A 12,739-nucleotide genomic window follows, 5' to 3' on the forward strand; every position below is an offset into this window, starting at 1 on the left:
GTGAATAACAACCCACGCAATAAAACCAAGCAAGAATACCGCACACAAGACTCTTTGTTTTTAATAATTGCTAGAAAATGACCATAGTTAAATTTTGAAAGATTCTGAAGAAACAATTCTCGGCCTTTCGAAGTATTTATATGTACGGTAATAGGGTTAGAAACAGACTTTGTTAATGAGAAAATTGTAGCAAAAAAACGTCCTTGTTCCAAAATTTGCTGAATTCATTCATAGCCCCTAAAATTGAACGATAAAATTATCACACAGTCGCATAACTTTTGCCAATTAGCAATTGACGAGTCATTGTCAAGTTAGGACTCATCCGTTATAAAACTTTCTAATTTTATCTGCATAAGTATGTAGTATGATTGTCAATAGAGATGTTGTCAATGGAGATGTTGTCAATAGAGATGTTGTCTATAGAGATGTTGTCTATAGAGATGTTATCTATAGAGATGTTGTCTATACAGATGTTGTCTATAGAGATGTTGTCTATAGAGATGTTGTCTATAGAGATGTTGTCTATAGAGATGTTGTCTATAGAGATGTTGTCTATAGAGATGTTGTTTTGAGATGTTGTCTATAGAGATGTTGTCTATAGAGATGTTGTCTATAGAGATGTTGTCTATAGAGATGTTGTTGTCTATAGAGATGTTGTCTATAGAGATGTTGTCAATAGAGATGTTGTCTATAGAGATGTTGTCTATAGAGATGTTGTCTATAGAGATGTTGTCTATAGAGATGTTGTCTATAGAGATGTTGTTTTGAGATGTTGTCTATAGAGATGTTGTCTATAGAGATGTTGTCTATAGAGATGTTGTCTATAGAGATGTTGTTTTTTGAGATGTTATCTATAGAGATGTTGTCTATACAGATGTTGTCTATAGAGATGTTGTCAATAGAGATGTTGTCTATAGAGATGTTGTCTATAGAGATGTTGTCTATAGAGATGTTGTCTATAGAGATGTTGTTTTTTGAGATGTTGTCTATAGAGAAGTAATAGAGATTATGTTAGTAGTTATGTCATTAATAGAGATTTTGTCAATAGAAATGTGCCAATAGAGATGTTGTCTAGACCTCTTAAATGGCAATAGAGATGTTGTCTATTTAGAGATTGTCAATAGAATTGTTGGCAAAAACAAATGTTTTCTAAAGTGATTATATCTGAAGAGATGTTATCAGGAATCTCTATTGTCTATGAGATGTTCATTGTCCAAAGAGATGTTATGTATAAAGATATTGTTTATAGAAATGTAAGTTTTCATTAGATTATCTCATTTCTACAAACATACTTCACATAATGAGCTATCTCCCAGTTTGTTTCTAGTGTCTTAACATCTGATATGATTGGTTCTTCTCCATCTTTAACAATGGCCAGTTCATACTGAAACAATGAAATAAAACAATCACTTGATTGATTATTGTCCAATTCATATGTTGCATACATAAGTCAGTGAAGGATTAAAATAAAAATATTTTACAATTCATGAAACCCTGCAGCTAAGATCCTACGGCATTGCCATTAGTCATATAAGTTATAGGTAGCTGAATAAAAAAGCCAGTCGAAGGACTACACAGAATCATGGAAGAAGCTTCTCTATTTTCTAAAAACAAATTCATCCCATTAAATATATAAATGGAAAGAATACCTTGTCAAGAGATCTGGCATCTCTATAATATAGAACTTGTAAACATCTGGTCAACAAGTTTTTAGCATCTTCTGCAGTCATATTTGGATTTTTTTCGATAGCATCACGTAGCATTGGCTTAAAACATATAAAATACATTACAACTGTGCACACTATGTACATCATAACATCATTTAAAGGCATGGCAGATTCCTGTTTAATATAAGGCACTTATCATAAAATTATTCATAGCTGAGGGTACGTAATTCTTGGTTACTACAAGGCACTTATTATAAAATTATTCAGAGCCATAGGTAATTCTTGGTTACTACAAGTCACTTATCATAAAATCATTCAGAGCCATAGGTAATTCTTGGTTACTACAAGACACTTATCATAAAATCATTCACAGCCATAGGTAATTCTAGGTTACTACAAGGCACTTATTATAAAATTATTCAGAGCCATAGGTAATTCTTGGTTACTACAAGTCACTTATCATAAAATCATTCAGAGCCATAGGTAATTCTTGGTTACTACAAGACACTTATCATAAAATCATTCACAGCCATAGGTAATTCTAGGTTACTACAAGGCACTTATTATAAAATTATTCAGAGCCATAGGTAATTCTTGGTTACTACAAGTCACTTATCATAAAATCATTCAGAGCCATAGGTAATTCTTGGTTACTACAAGACATTTATCATAAAATCATTCACAGCCATAGGTAATTCTAGGTTACTACAAGGCACTTATTACTTGGTTTCACCATATCAATGGATAAAAAATGGCAACCCAAAAAGATCAATTTACATTTAAATCTTTTCTATCTTATTAAATGTCCAATACAAACTTTCGATAACATACATAAATTTGCAAAAAATTATACAGTGTACATATCATAAATGCTATGTTCAAGCAGTGATAACCTTTTTTAGCTGCTTTGACTTTCAAGAGCACAGGCAATGAAAGAATTATTTGGTCAAGTAAAAGTACCACTGTACGTAGTCATAAAAAGTCACCATTAACTTTTGCTAAGATACAACATACATACCTGGGCTATGTAAGCACCATAACCAGTAGCAATACTTGGACCTTCAAATGCAACACCAAGACGATCAATGTAACCAAGCAAACTAAAGATAAAATAGAACACAACAATGCCATATTTATTTCATTTAAGCAAATATACATCGTAAAACATTCCCATTAAACTTTTCCCATGGAGTTTCTTGACTCACCTTTTCCGTTGTGATAACCGCCACAACTAACTGATTCCAAAGTGGATTTTGGTGCGTCTGAAAAATTGTTGCAGAGATGTTGTTAACAGATATGTTACCGATGTCAATGGAAATGATCCAACATGTTGATTGGTTGTACCACTAGTCACTAGAGATATTGCTAGTAGAAACGTATGACAGTCTATCAAAATGTTGTCAACAGAAATGTTATCTAAAGAGTTGCTGTCAATACGGAAGTTGTTGCTAGCAATGTTGTCGTTGGAGATGTATTCAATAGAGATGTTGTCTATAGAGGTGTTGTCTATAGAGATGTTGTCTATAGAGGTGTTGTCTATAGAGATGTTGTCTATAGAGGTGTTGTCTATAGAGATGTTGTCTATAGAGATGTTGTCAATAGAGATGTTGTCAACAGAGATGTTGTCTATAGAGATGTTGTCTATAGAGATGTTGTCTATAGAGATGTTGTCTATAGAGATGTTTTCTATAGAGATGTTGTCTATAGAGATGTTGTCTATAGAGATGTTGTCAATAGAGATGTTGTCTACAGAGATGTTGTCTATAGAGATGTTGTCTATAGAGATGTTGTCTATAGAGATGTTGTCTATAGAGATGTTGTCTATAGAGATGTTGTCTATAGAGATGTTGTCTATAGAGATGTTATCTATAGAGATGTTATCTATAGAGATGTTATCTATAGAGATGTTGTCTATAGAGATGTTGTCTATAGAGATGTTGTCTATAGAGATGTTGTCTATAGAGATGTTGTCTATAAAGATGATGTTGTCTATAAAGATGTTTTCTATAGAGACGTTATCTATAGAGATGTTATCTATAGAGATGTTATCTATAGAGATGTTATCTATAGAGATGTTATCTATAGAGATGTTATCTATAGAGATGTTGTCTATAGAGATGTTGTCTATAGAGATGTTTCTATAGAGATGTTGTCTATAGAGATGTTGTCTATAGAGATGTTTTCTATAGAGATGTTGTCTATAGAGATGTTGTCTATAGAGATGTTTCTATAGAGATGTTATCTATAGAGATGTTATCTATAGAGATGTTATCTATAGAGATGTTATCTATAGAGATGTTTTCTATAGAGATGTTATCTATAGATATGTTATCTATAGAGATGTTGTCTATAGAGATGTTGTCTATAGAGATGTTGTCTATAGAGATGTTTTCTATAGAGATGTTGTCTATAGAAATGTTGTCTATAGAGATGTTGTCAACAGAGATGTTGTCAACAGAGGTGTTGTCTATAGAGATGTTGTCTATAGAGATGTTGTCTATATAGATGTTGTCTATAGAGATGTTGTCTATAGAAATGTTGTCTATAGAGATGTTGTCTATAGAGATGTTGTCTATAGAGATGTTGTCTATAGAGATGTTGTCTATAGAAATGTTGTCTATAGAGATGTTGTCTATAGAGATGCTGTCTATAGAGATGTTTTTAACACATATATTTTTAAAAGAGATGTAGTAATTAATCTTCATTGAAAATGCTGCACCAAACCTGTAATACAAAAGTCTTGTCAACCATGAAAAAATTGCTGCTGGCGTTAAGCCATGACCATCGTCATAGCATGCATCATCAATACTAAAAACAAATTAAAATTTATTTTAAACTAAATTGCTGCCTGTAAAACGAATCATCTTCAATTATACTGACACTTTTTGTTTCACTGTTTCTTGGATGTACTGAAAGTCAGCAATGTCACCCGAGCCACCAATTACAGTGTTCTTGTTCACCTTCATAAGACGTGAGAGTTGTCTGAAGCGTGCCAATGAGCCATAGGAGCCTAAAATGAAGAAATGCAAATAAGCTTCATTCTTAGCAATTCAATTACACTGGAAGACAGCTCACCTAAGGTGTCTGCTGCTAAAGCAACTCCTCCATTGAAGCAAATCCCAAGAACTGATGTTCCCTGAGTAACTGGATACCTAATGAAGAAAAATGGCTTTCGTTTAAGTAAGGCGGCACTCTACATCATTTGTAAAATATATATAAAATGTCGGTCCATAAACTGAGAGAAAATGAAAAATGTCTGGTCCAGGTGAAATTGAAGGAAAGGTAATTAAAAAGTCAGCCTCAGATCACAGAATGTCTGAGCCCCATATTATATATTTCACTCTTGAGTTTTAAGGATCTTTACATTTGGGTAAAACAAAATTGCAAAAAAATTTCTCTCATTTTTGCCATGCTCGTGTAATTTGGTTCAGTCGTGACGTCACAAGCTAGCCACAATAGAAACTGAACGTACGTACGCAAGAAACAAGAATTTTATTACTTTATAGAAGGTAAAAACAAGGCATTATGCGTCAGTGTAAAATTATAATTGATATCACTTGAAAGTAAAATTTGTTTAGAAAATAAACATTAAAATTTCACAACGAAATATCTTAATAAATTTATCAGTAGACAATAGACAGTAATATTATCAGAAAACATTAGTTAAATAAAATAGCTATCACGGATTAAAATATGAAGAATTGCGTGATTGACGGTCACATACATGCTTCGTTTTGTAGACTCGTGTGTTTCCAAGGAATGCTGTCGAGGGAAATCATAGAATTGACCTGGAATCGGTCCATTTTGCCAAAAGCATGCTTTCTCTGAAGACGCCATTTTGAAAAGTTCACGCAATTTCACCCGATTAGCAAAACCAAAAGTTTACGGCGACAACGGAAAAAATATAGTGTTTGCGCATGATCCACATGATCAGCGCAAACTTTTTAAATTCAAAATTGATTTTTTTATTCTGATGAAAAAAATTGGCGAATTGACAATTCAAGGCTTTTTCTTCAACCATTTATCCGACTTTGGCACGCATTGCGTTGCAAAATTCAAACAGGAGAGAGCAGAATATTACCCATAATGAAACTCCTTTTCATGACGTAACCATAAAAAGGAACGAAACACGACAATCTGAGAACATAGCAAAAGAAGGTTGGTGGTCATCAACATTGAGTAAATGTCAAATTATTTTGGGAGGATGCTTGGATATTTAGAAAACCAAAATCAATGTTTTGTGCTGCTGGGAACTTTAAAGATACCAAAGAAACCACATTTCATGACGAAGCTTTCCTAGTCTAAACAGTGAAGAGTATTCTTTATGGACAAAGCTTGGTCATTCTTCATGGCTATAGTGAGACTCAGAAAGTGGCAAATATATACACTAATGACTGTGTGTTAACTTTGAAAGGCAAAAAAGAGGCCAAAAGCATGTAAAGTAAATGAAGATTTTTCGTTTTCAAAGTCGATGCATTGACTGAAAAACATTTGGGGCTACGTTATAACAGTTTAATCTTACATCGAAATTTGTCTTATTGTTGAGAGTTGTAGCAACAATCTTTTCTTCGGAATGTCAAAGAAGCTAGATTTAAGAAATAAAAAATGTTTACTGTGTTTACACAAGCTTACGAAAACGAGGAGATATTTGGGAGAACTCGAGAAATAATCAGTGTAAGCCCGAGACCGAAGGTCGAGGGTTGTGCCTGCTCGAAAAATTTGCAGTTGCAGCATCGTTTGCCTGATAATTAGTTCAAAGTACAATGAATAAAAAATTTAAAATCAACTATATCGTAGAAAGGATGAATCTAAAGCGCGACGAGTTTGCCGTCATCACAACTGTTTGTTTCACGCAATGAAAAAGGTTATTCGTTTGGGCAAGTTTTTACAAGAAGAACAGCTTGTCAATAATCATTTTTGTTCTAATTCAACAAACTAGAACATTATTTAGGTAATTATTTACTGAAAACAGCTTCTCATTTGATCATTTTTGTTATAATTGATCAAATTTAGTTACAAGTGATCGAGCGACCTTTTCTCGAAAGATGACTGGGAGTATTGAAACTTCAGTCAACAGTCTTCTTAAGGACTACACTAACCTGGACGATGTAGCTACATTTACAAAACATGTTACGATATTCCCATGCTCAACAACAAGAAATTTACCAAAATTATATTATTTCCATATGCTTATGAAATACATAATCAGGCAATCAGCCCAGACAATTTAAACGATGAAATTATATTACATTACTAAAATTATAATGTTAGGGTAGTTATAATACTGGTGCTAGTCCATCAATAACTCGGCGTATATAAACTTATGAACGATCAAGTTATATTACAAAAAATCAAAAGATTCCAAGATTCCAACATTTCAAGATTCCAGAATTCCAAGGTTCCAAGATTACAAGATTCCAAATTCCAGATTCCATGTTTTATAATTTACCGAGTGTAAACTACTTGAGACATGGGTAATAAGTGGCATTATGTAAATCTAACTTGACCATACGTTATAATTTATAACCATACTCGTCTGTCGTATGCCAAGGTCCATACTAAAACGAGGTTTAATATCTCTCAAGCAGTCGTTTGAAAATCTATCACAAAACATTCAAGATGTATTTACCACTACTTGCATCAGTCATGCTGATATTTTATACTTCCATCGTCGATTCGGCTGCCGGACGTAAACATTCAAAAGGTAAAGAGCTGAACATTATCACAAACAGTTTAGTCCAGAATGTTAGCTCACATATCATACATACCATTGTATACTAAGAAGTCGCATAAAAGATATTGACGTTTGTCTTAAGCAAGAACTTATGATTTGAACGGTAAATTGGAAGAAATTGTTATAGGAATTTACATCTTTCACAAATGAACCAAAGTCGTTTGCTCTTTTGTTCAGGGAATTTGAAGCCCTTCCGTTTCAAGCCTGGCTTTTTCATAAGAAATTGACGGATTATCTGAGCAAAAAAGTTGAATCATTTTTCAAGTTGTTATTGGCGGGAAAGGTTCAGAAAGCTGTCAACAGCGTATATGCGAAGGATAGCGTGTTTCTACCAGCGCACCGGAGGCAATAGGCAGGAAAGGTAAAAAAGACTGTTTGTTTGGAAGTTGATTACATGCATTAAAGCTAAACCTCGCACGCACATATGGTAGACTGGAGACTTAAAAAATAATCACTTGATTGAAGGAATACCATTGGCAAATATCACCACCAACATAGACTTTAAAGTTGAACAGATGATAAAAAGGGGAATGTAGCAATATGAAGATACCGAGGACATACTTATGGAAAGAACAACGAAGTGTTATTAACATTCCGGTAAGTTTGTTATAGCTCATATATTAAAAGAAGCAAAATTAAAGCGAACCTAAGTCAAAAAGTTATTATAAAAAAAACTTTACTTTTTGTGGTAATTTAGCCTTTGTTGATATGTAACATTCATCTGTCGTATTGAACTATGAATACGAAATTTGTCTGCGCAGAGATGTGAATAATTATTATTATTCAATATGTAAGCAATCTCGGCTGTGATTGGTCAACTACCTGCAGATAATTCTCGATATCTGCAATTATGACGTCATATCTACAAATAATATTTCTAAAATTATGCACGCCATTAAAAGCATGTTTTGAAAACAAATCAACCATCAGCGATGTTTGCCACAGTTTCTAAAAACATTGTGAAATCTTTTAGACGAAAAGGGTGCGGAAAACACTAAAAAAGCGGCGAAGCTGGCTTTGAACATATTTACAACATAATTAAACGAAACGAATTTGAATAAATTGTCTGACAAAAACAACTTAGCAAAGGTTTGAAAAATGTTTTATATTGATATGTTTTGATAATACTTCAGTGAATAATAAAACAATTAATGAATTCGCTTTCCGCATAATTTCAAGAATTATTCAGGCCAAGGTCAGTATTATCCGCCTCAGCTTCGCATCGGTAGATAACATTGACCTTGGTCTGAATAATTCTTGATATCATGCTCAACCTCATCCAATAATTGCTTATTATCAGCAGGACTTCGAGAAAAATTTTCTAGCCAAACATGCAAATTGAAAAATGCTTTATGTACTGAAACACAAGTCACGATTTACAGAAATATAAATCAAACCTAGTTCTAGTGGAGTTAAGGAGGGGGGAAACACCATTTGCTACTTGACTAAAAGATCGCACCTTAAAATAAGCTATCACTGATACTACGTTTGCTAAGTAACAGATGAATGACTACGTAAAAATTCAAACGGAGACAAGAACATTTTGTAATCAAGATGTTTCAAAATAGAATTCAAATTGAAAGTCTACAACGGTTATGGTCTTCAAAGCTCATTTTATCTAGAAATTTATTAATAAGACAAATAAAAGTAGTGTCTTGTTTCCTCCAATGCTGAGTTTAACAATCATTTAGGACAGAGGTTCTCTCGCTCATTTGAAACTTGATTGTGAATCAAGTATTTGCCCTTGATCTTTTTCCAAACGATGATTAGTCTGCAAGAAATTTATTCATTTAGTTTATTTGCCATCATCGATTTAGAAATGAAATGCTTAAATTTGGCTGCCCATTGTGTGTTTTAGCATTTTAAAGATCTAATCATCTCCAAAAATATCTCTTTCACGAACGCAAAAGGTCAAATGTCAGCTTTTGCTCTCGGTTATAAGATAACAGCCAAATTTTTTATGTTATGTCAAAATTCACTTTAAAATGTGTTCATCATAAGAATGAAAAATTAGATTTGCTGTTAAAAGTTCTCACCGGGTAGTCGTAAAGACACTGCAATCTGCTAAATGGTTGGTCGCGTGGTATCTAAGAGTAACAATGTCTCCCATGTCATAAACGTCGTCCATAAAAACGTTAACCTTTTTAACAATTGTTGTTTTATTAAAAACGGTTTGGTAGAGATGTAACAACTCTAAACGATATCGTGAAAATACAAAATAAAACTTTTGCAACATCTGCGAGTGTGCAGGCAAGTTTTTAAAATGAAAAATGCCTCACTTACCTGCTTTGCCATTTATTGCCGGAACACCTTGATTAATCAATACACAGTTCTCTGTATAGAATTTCACAATTTCTTTACCCTTTCCCCCCTCGAGACCGAGTGTGTAAATTTTGTCAAGTATACCTTTGAGTGTTTTTTCCACTAGACAAAACAAAGAGTACTATAAGTATTTTGATTTTCAAAACACCAACGACTAATTCCATGATTATTCTAAAAAGATAAGTCATTGATACACGCGAAATACAAATGACAACTTCTATAACTACATTTAATTTCTTTCGATGTTGCTGAATCACAAATCAAAGGATAAAATATTAACAAGAACGTTGCCAGTAGCGGTGTATTCATCTCAAATTGTTCGTGTTAGTTTTCCAAACATTTTGATTTTAGAAACACAAATGACTCATTTCATTATTATTCTTAAAAGACAAGTCATTGATTCACACCAAACCTAAAGACAACTTCTATAACTAAATTTATTTTCTCCGTATAAAAATCTGTGAAAACTGATTCATGCTTAAAGTGAACAAAAATTTTGTGGAGTTTTATACTTTGTAACTTCTCCATGGAAATGTTTCAGCCCTATACCTGATGAAGATTCATTCTTCGATGTTGCTGAATCAACAACCAAAGGATAAAACATCAACAAGAACGATGCCAGTAGCGGTGTGTTCATTTCGAATTTTTCGTGTTAATTTTCCCAACGTTTTCCTCGCGAACTGATCAGTGCTAGACCTCGTGATGGTGTGTACCTTCTGGTAACATGTCACTTTATTTATGTACTCAGACACCCATCAACATCTTCTTTCCTCCCATTGGCTAAGCCAACAATAAATTATGTATTAAATATTCATGTAGAGTATAGCTATCACTTTAAAAATATTTTGTTTCTTCTACAATCTCCCAACATTTAACAGTTTTTCCGAAAAAGTTTCCCCTTCCACCTACAAATAATTAATTCTCCCAACTTTAGAGCAATTCGCCTACGTGTGGAAGCACTGATTGTTAATTTTGTGTTTAATGTTTTTGCACAAATTCATTTCATATTTCATAAGTATTTTTTTAGCCTCAGTCATTTCTCCTACATTCATCTACAACCTTCTTTGTCTCCTTGTCGGCTTTTTAATTGTAATCTATTTCCGTTTGTGACAACTGCCACTTGTAAACTTAGCAGACAGTTTTAAAGTGCCTATATCACCTCTGTATTTTGATGGTTTTGAAAAAGCATAAAAAGTTACTTAATAAGTTTCAAAACATATTTTGATTTTTGTAATAGTTTTTGAAAATTAAAGCTTTATGATGGAAAATAGTAAAGATTTCTGTCGTGTTAGGGGACTGGGCTCAGGAACGCATCTTGTCATTTACAATAAATTTCAATTCCGGTAACTAATTGGGAAAATTGCATTTTCTTACAAATTGATTGCTATTTAGAGCTCAAAATCTCTTTCTACCATTAACAAGTGCTTGTACGTGTCAGCAGGGGCGGATCTAGAGTATGTCAAATCCGTCACTCGACTGATGTTTGAAATTCAAAACTTACCTATTCATATTAGTTAAAAATTCATTAATTATTCTTACTTTATTATCGCATTTACTTCGTGATAAAAATCCAGCTTTATTTATTTATTGAAAACTAATGACTAATCTAATGAATATCTCGTTAGTAACCAGATCAGTTGAATTTTATTTCCGTTTGTAGCAACTGCCACTTGTAAACTTAGTAGACAGTTTTAAAGTGCCTATATCACCTCTGTATTTTGATGGTTTTGAAAAAGCATAAAAAGTTACTTAATAAGTTTCAAAACATATTTTGATTTTTGTAATAGTTTTTGAAAATTAAAGCTTTATGATGGAAAATAGTAAAGATTTCTGTCGTGTTAGGGGACTGGGCTCAGGAACCTTCTTTGCTGAGTTTGGAATGGTCAGGAAATATGCCTAGATGAAAACCAAATAGGAGATACATTAATGCACTATATAAGTTGACATGCAGTTTAATGGTTTGAAACAAGAGTAAACAATAAAAACAAATTGGTGCAACTACTGAGAGGTTAAGCTGAAAGAATTAAATGAAAGAAAATCTTTTCTTCAATGTCAGTCTGGGAAAAAAGACAAAAGAAAAAATATATGGAATTAAATCATAGCATAAATGTAAAAATGGAAAATAGCAAGCCGTTCAAATGGCGAATCGTTTGCTTCCCCAGTGCATACTTAAACATGCTCAGCTTCATCATTAGTAGATGGTACTTCCTCATTGAGAGAACATGTTTCCTTCAGCGATGGCTTATGGAGAGTATGTCGAATAATCAACAAAACTTATATCGAATTTACATATGACAAAGGAAAAATTAACATAAACAAGTGTAACTTACTTGTCTTCGCTTTCGATCGGTTATTTCGTCCTGTAATGGTTCAGGAATCCCAGCCACGTCAATGGCTGGGATAGCATCTTTCTTCAACCTTCTTTTGAGCTTGACTTGCACGCTCAAATTAAGGTCAAAACAAGAATCTTCAAAATGCGCAGAACACAGACACGAGGAAGAGGAAGCCTCAAAACCCGGTCTATGTTTACGCACAAAATTTACCCATTTTCTATGTCTTTGCGGCTCTGTTTCTTTTTTAGGAAACAGATGCATCGACATTCCTTCGGTTTTTGAGTCGTTGGCGCAACTAATTTGATTAGGTCCCCGCCAGCAACACAGCGTTTTCCTCCGCGTTTCTTATTAAGATTACTAGTAGAATACGCCATGTTGAGGTATGTGTTCAACTTTCTACGTCACAAGTCATGAGCATACCGATCAAAAAGTTCTCAAAAAAAATGCTGAAAATCGTGACTTTGAACGTCCGTAAAATCACTTTCACCAATCCAATTCAATTATAATTGCAGATTTAAAATCACTGAAACAAGGTCTTTCAATTTAGCTAATAAAAAAGGGGGGCTAAAATTCGTAATATAAACACTCTAACAAGTGCTTGTACGTGTCAGCAGGGGCGGATCTAGAGTATGTCAAATCCGTCAGGCGACTGATGTTTGAAATTCAAAACTTACCTTTTATAT

General features: G+C 33.4%; 2 protein-coding genes and 2 long non-coding RNA genes across 6 annotated transcripts in view; 2 read left to right on the forward strand and 2 right to left on the reverse strand.

Annotated features, from left to right (window-relative positions):
• Window positions 1-36: 36 nt before the first annotated feature.
• The window catches only part of LOC124437191 (proteasome subunit beta type-4-like), a 37,912-nt gene continuing 25,209 nt past the window's right edge, over window positions 37-12,739 (reverse strand). Inside the window, 4 exon segments of the mRNA XM_046987200.1 lie at window positions 37-237; window positions 1,293-1,384; window positions 1,650-1,766; window positions 2,686-2,767. Coding sequence (XP_046843156.1) covers window positions 225-237; window positions 1,293-1,384; window positions 1,650-1,766; window positions 2,686-2,767 — 304 coding nt within the window. The 3' untranslated portion in view covers window positions 37-224.
• Window positions 4,050-5,335, forward strand: LOC124437229. Its single transcript, XR_006945623.1, has 2 exons — window positions 4,050-4,127; window positions 4,323-5,335. It is a non-coding gene; the product is annotated as an uncharacterized LOC124437229 (long non-coding RNA).
• LOC124437224 lies at window positions 6,977-8,484 on the forward strand. Of its 2 annotated transcripts, none has more exons than XR_006945618.1 (3): window positions 6,977-7,371; window positions 7,579-7,762; window positions 7,840-8,484. It is a non-coding gene; the product is annotated as an uncharacterized LOC124437224 (long non-coding RNA). The 2 variants fall into 2 exon arrangements; XR_006945617.1 differs by having other exon boundaries at window positions 7,867-8,484.
• On the reverse strand, window positions 8,923-10,454 carry LOC124437201. Of its 2 annotated transcripts, XM_046987211.1 has the most exons (5): window positions 10,296-10,432; window positions 9,951-9,967; window positions 9,685-9,825; window positions 9,438-9,594; window positions 8,923-9,172 (listed from the first exon to the last, which is right to left on the reverse strand). In XM_046987211.1, the coding sequence occupies exons 1-5, from the start codon at window positions 10,358-10,360 to the stop codon at window positions 9,085-9,087; spliced, it is 468 nt and encodes a 155-aa protein (XP_046843167.1). In that variant the 5' UTR covers window positions 10,361-10,432; the 3' UTR covers window positions 8,923-9,084. The 2 variants fall into 2 exon arrangements, with proteins under 2 accessions (XP_046843167.1, XP_046843166.1); XM_046987210.1 differs by lacking the exon at window positions 9,951-9,967 and having other exon boundaries at window positions 10,273-10,454.

This window comes from Xenia sp. Carnegie-2017, unplaced genomic scaffold, assembly GCF_021976095.1.
Source record: "Xenia sp. Carnegie-2017 unplaced genomic scaffold, XeniaSp_v1 HiC_scaffold_16, whole genome shotgun sequence".
Taxonomy (NCBI): domain Eukaryota; kingdom Metazoa; phylum Cnidaria; class Anthozoa; order Malacalcyonacea; family Xeniidae; genus Xenia; species Xenia sp. Carnegie-2017.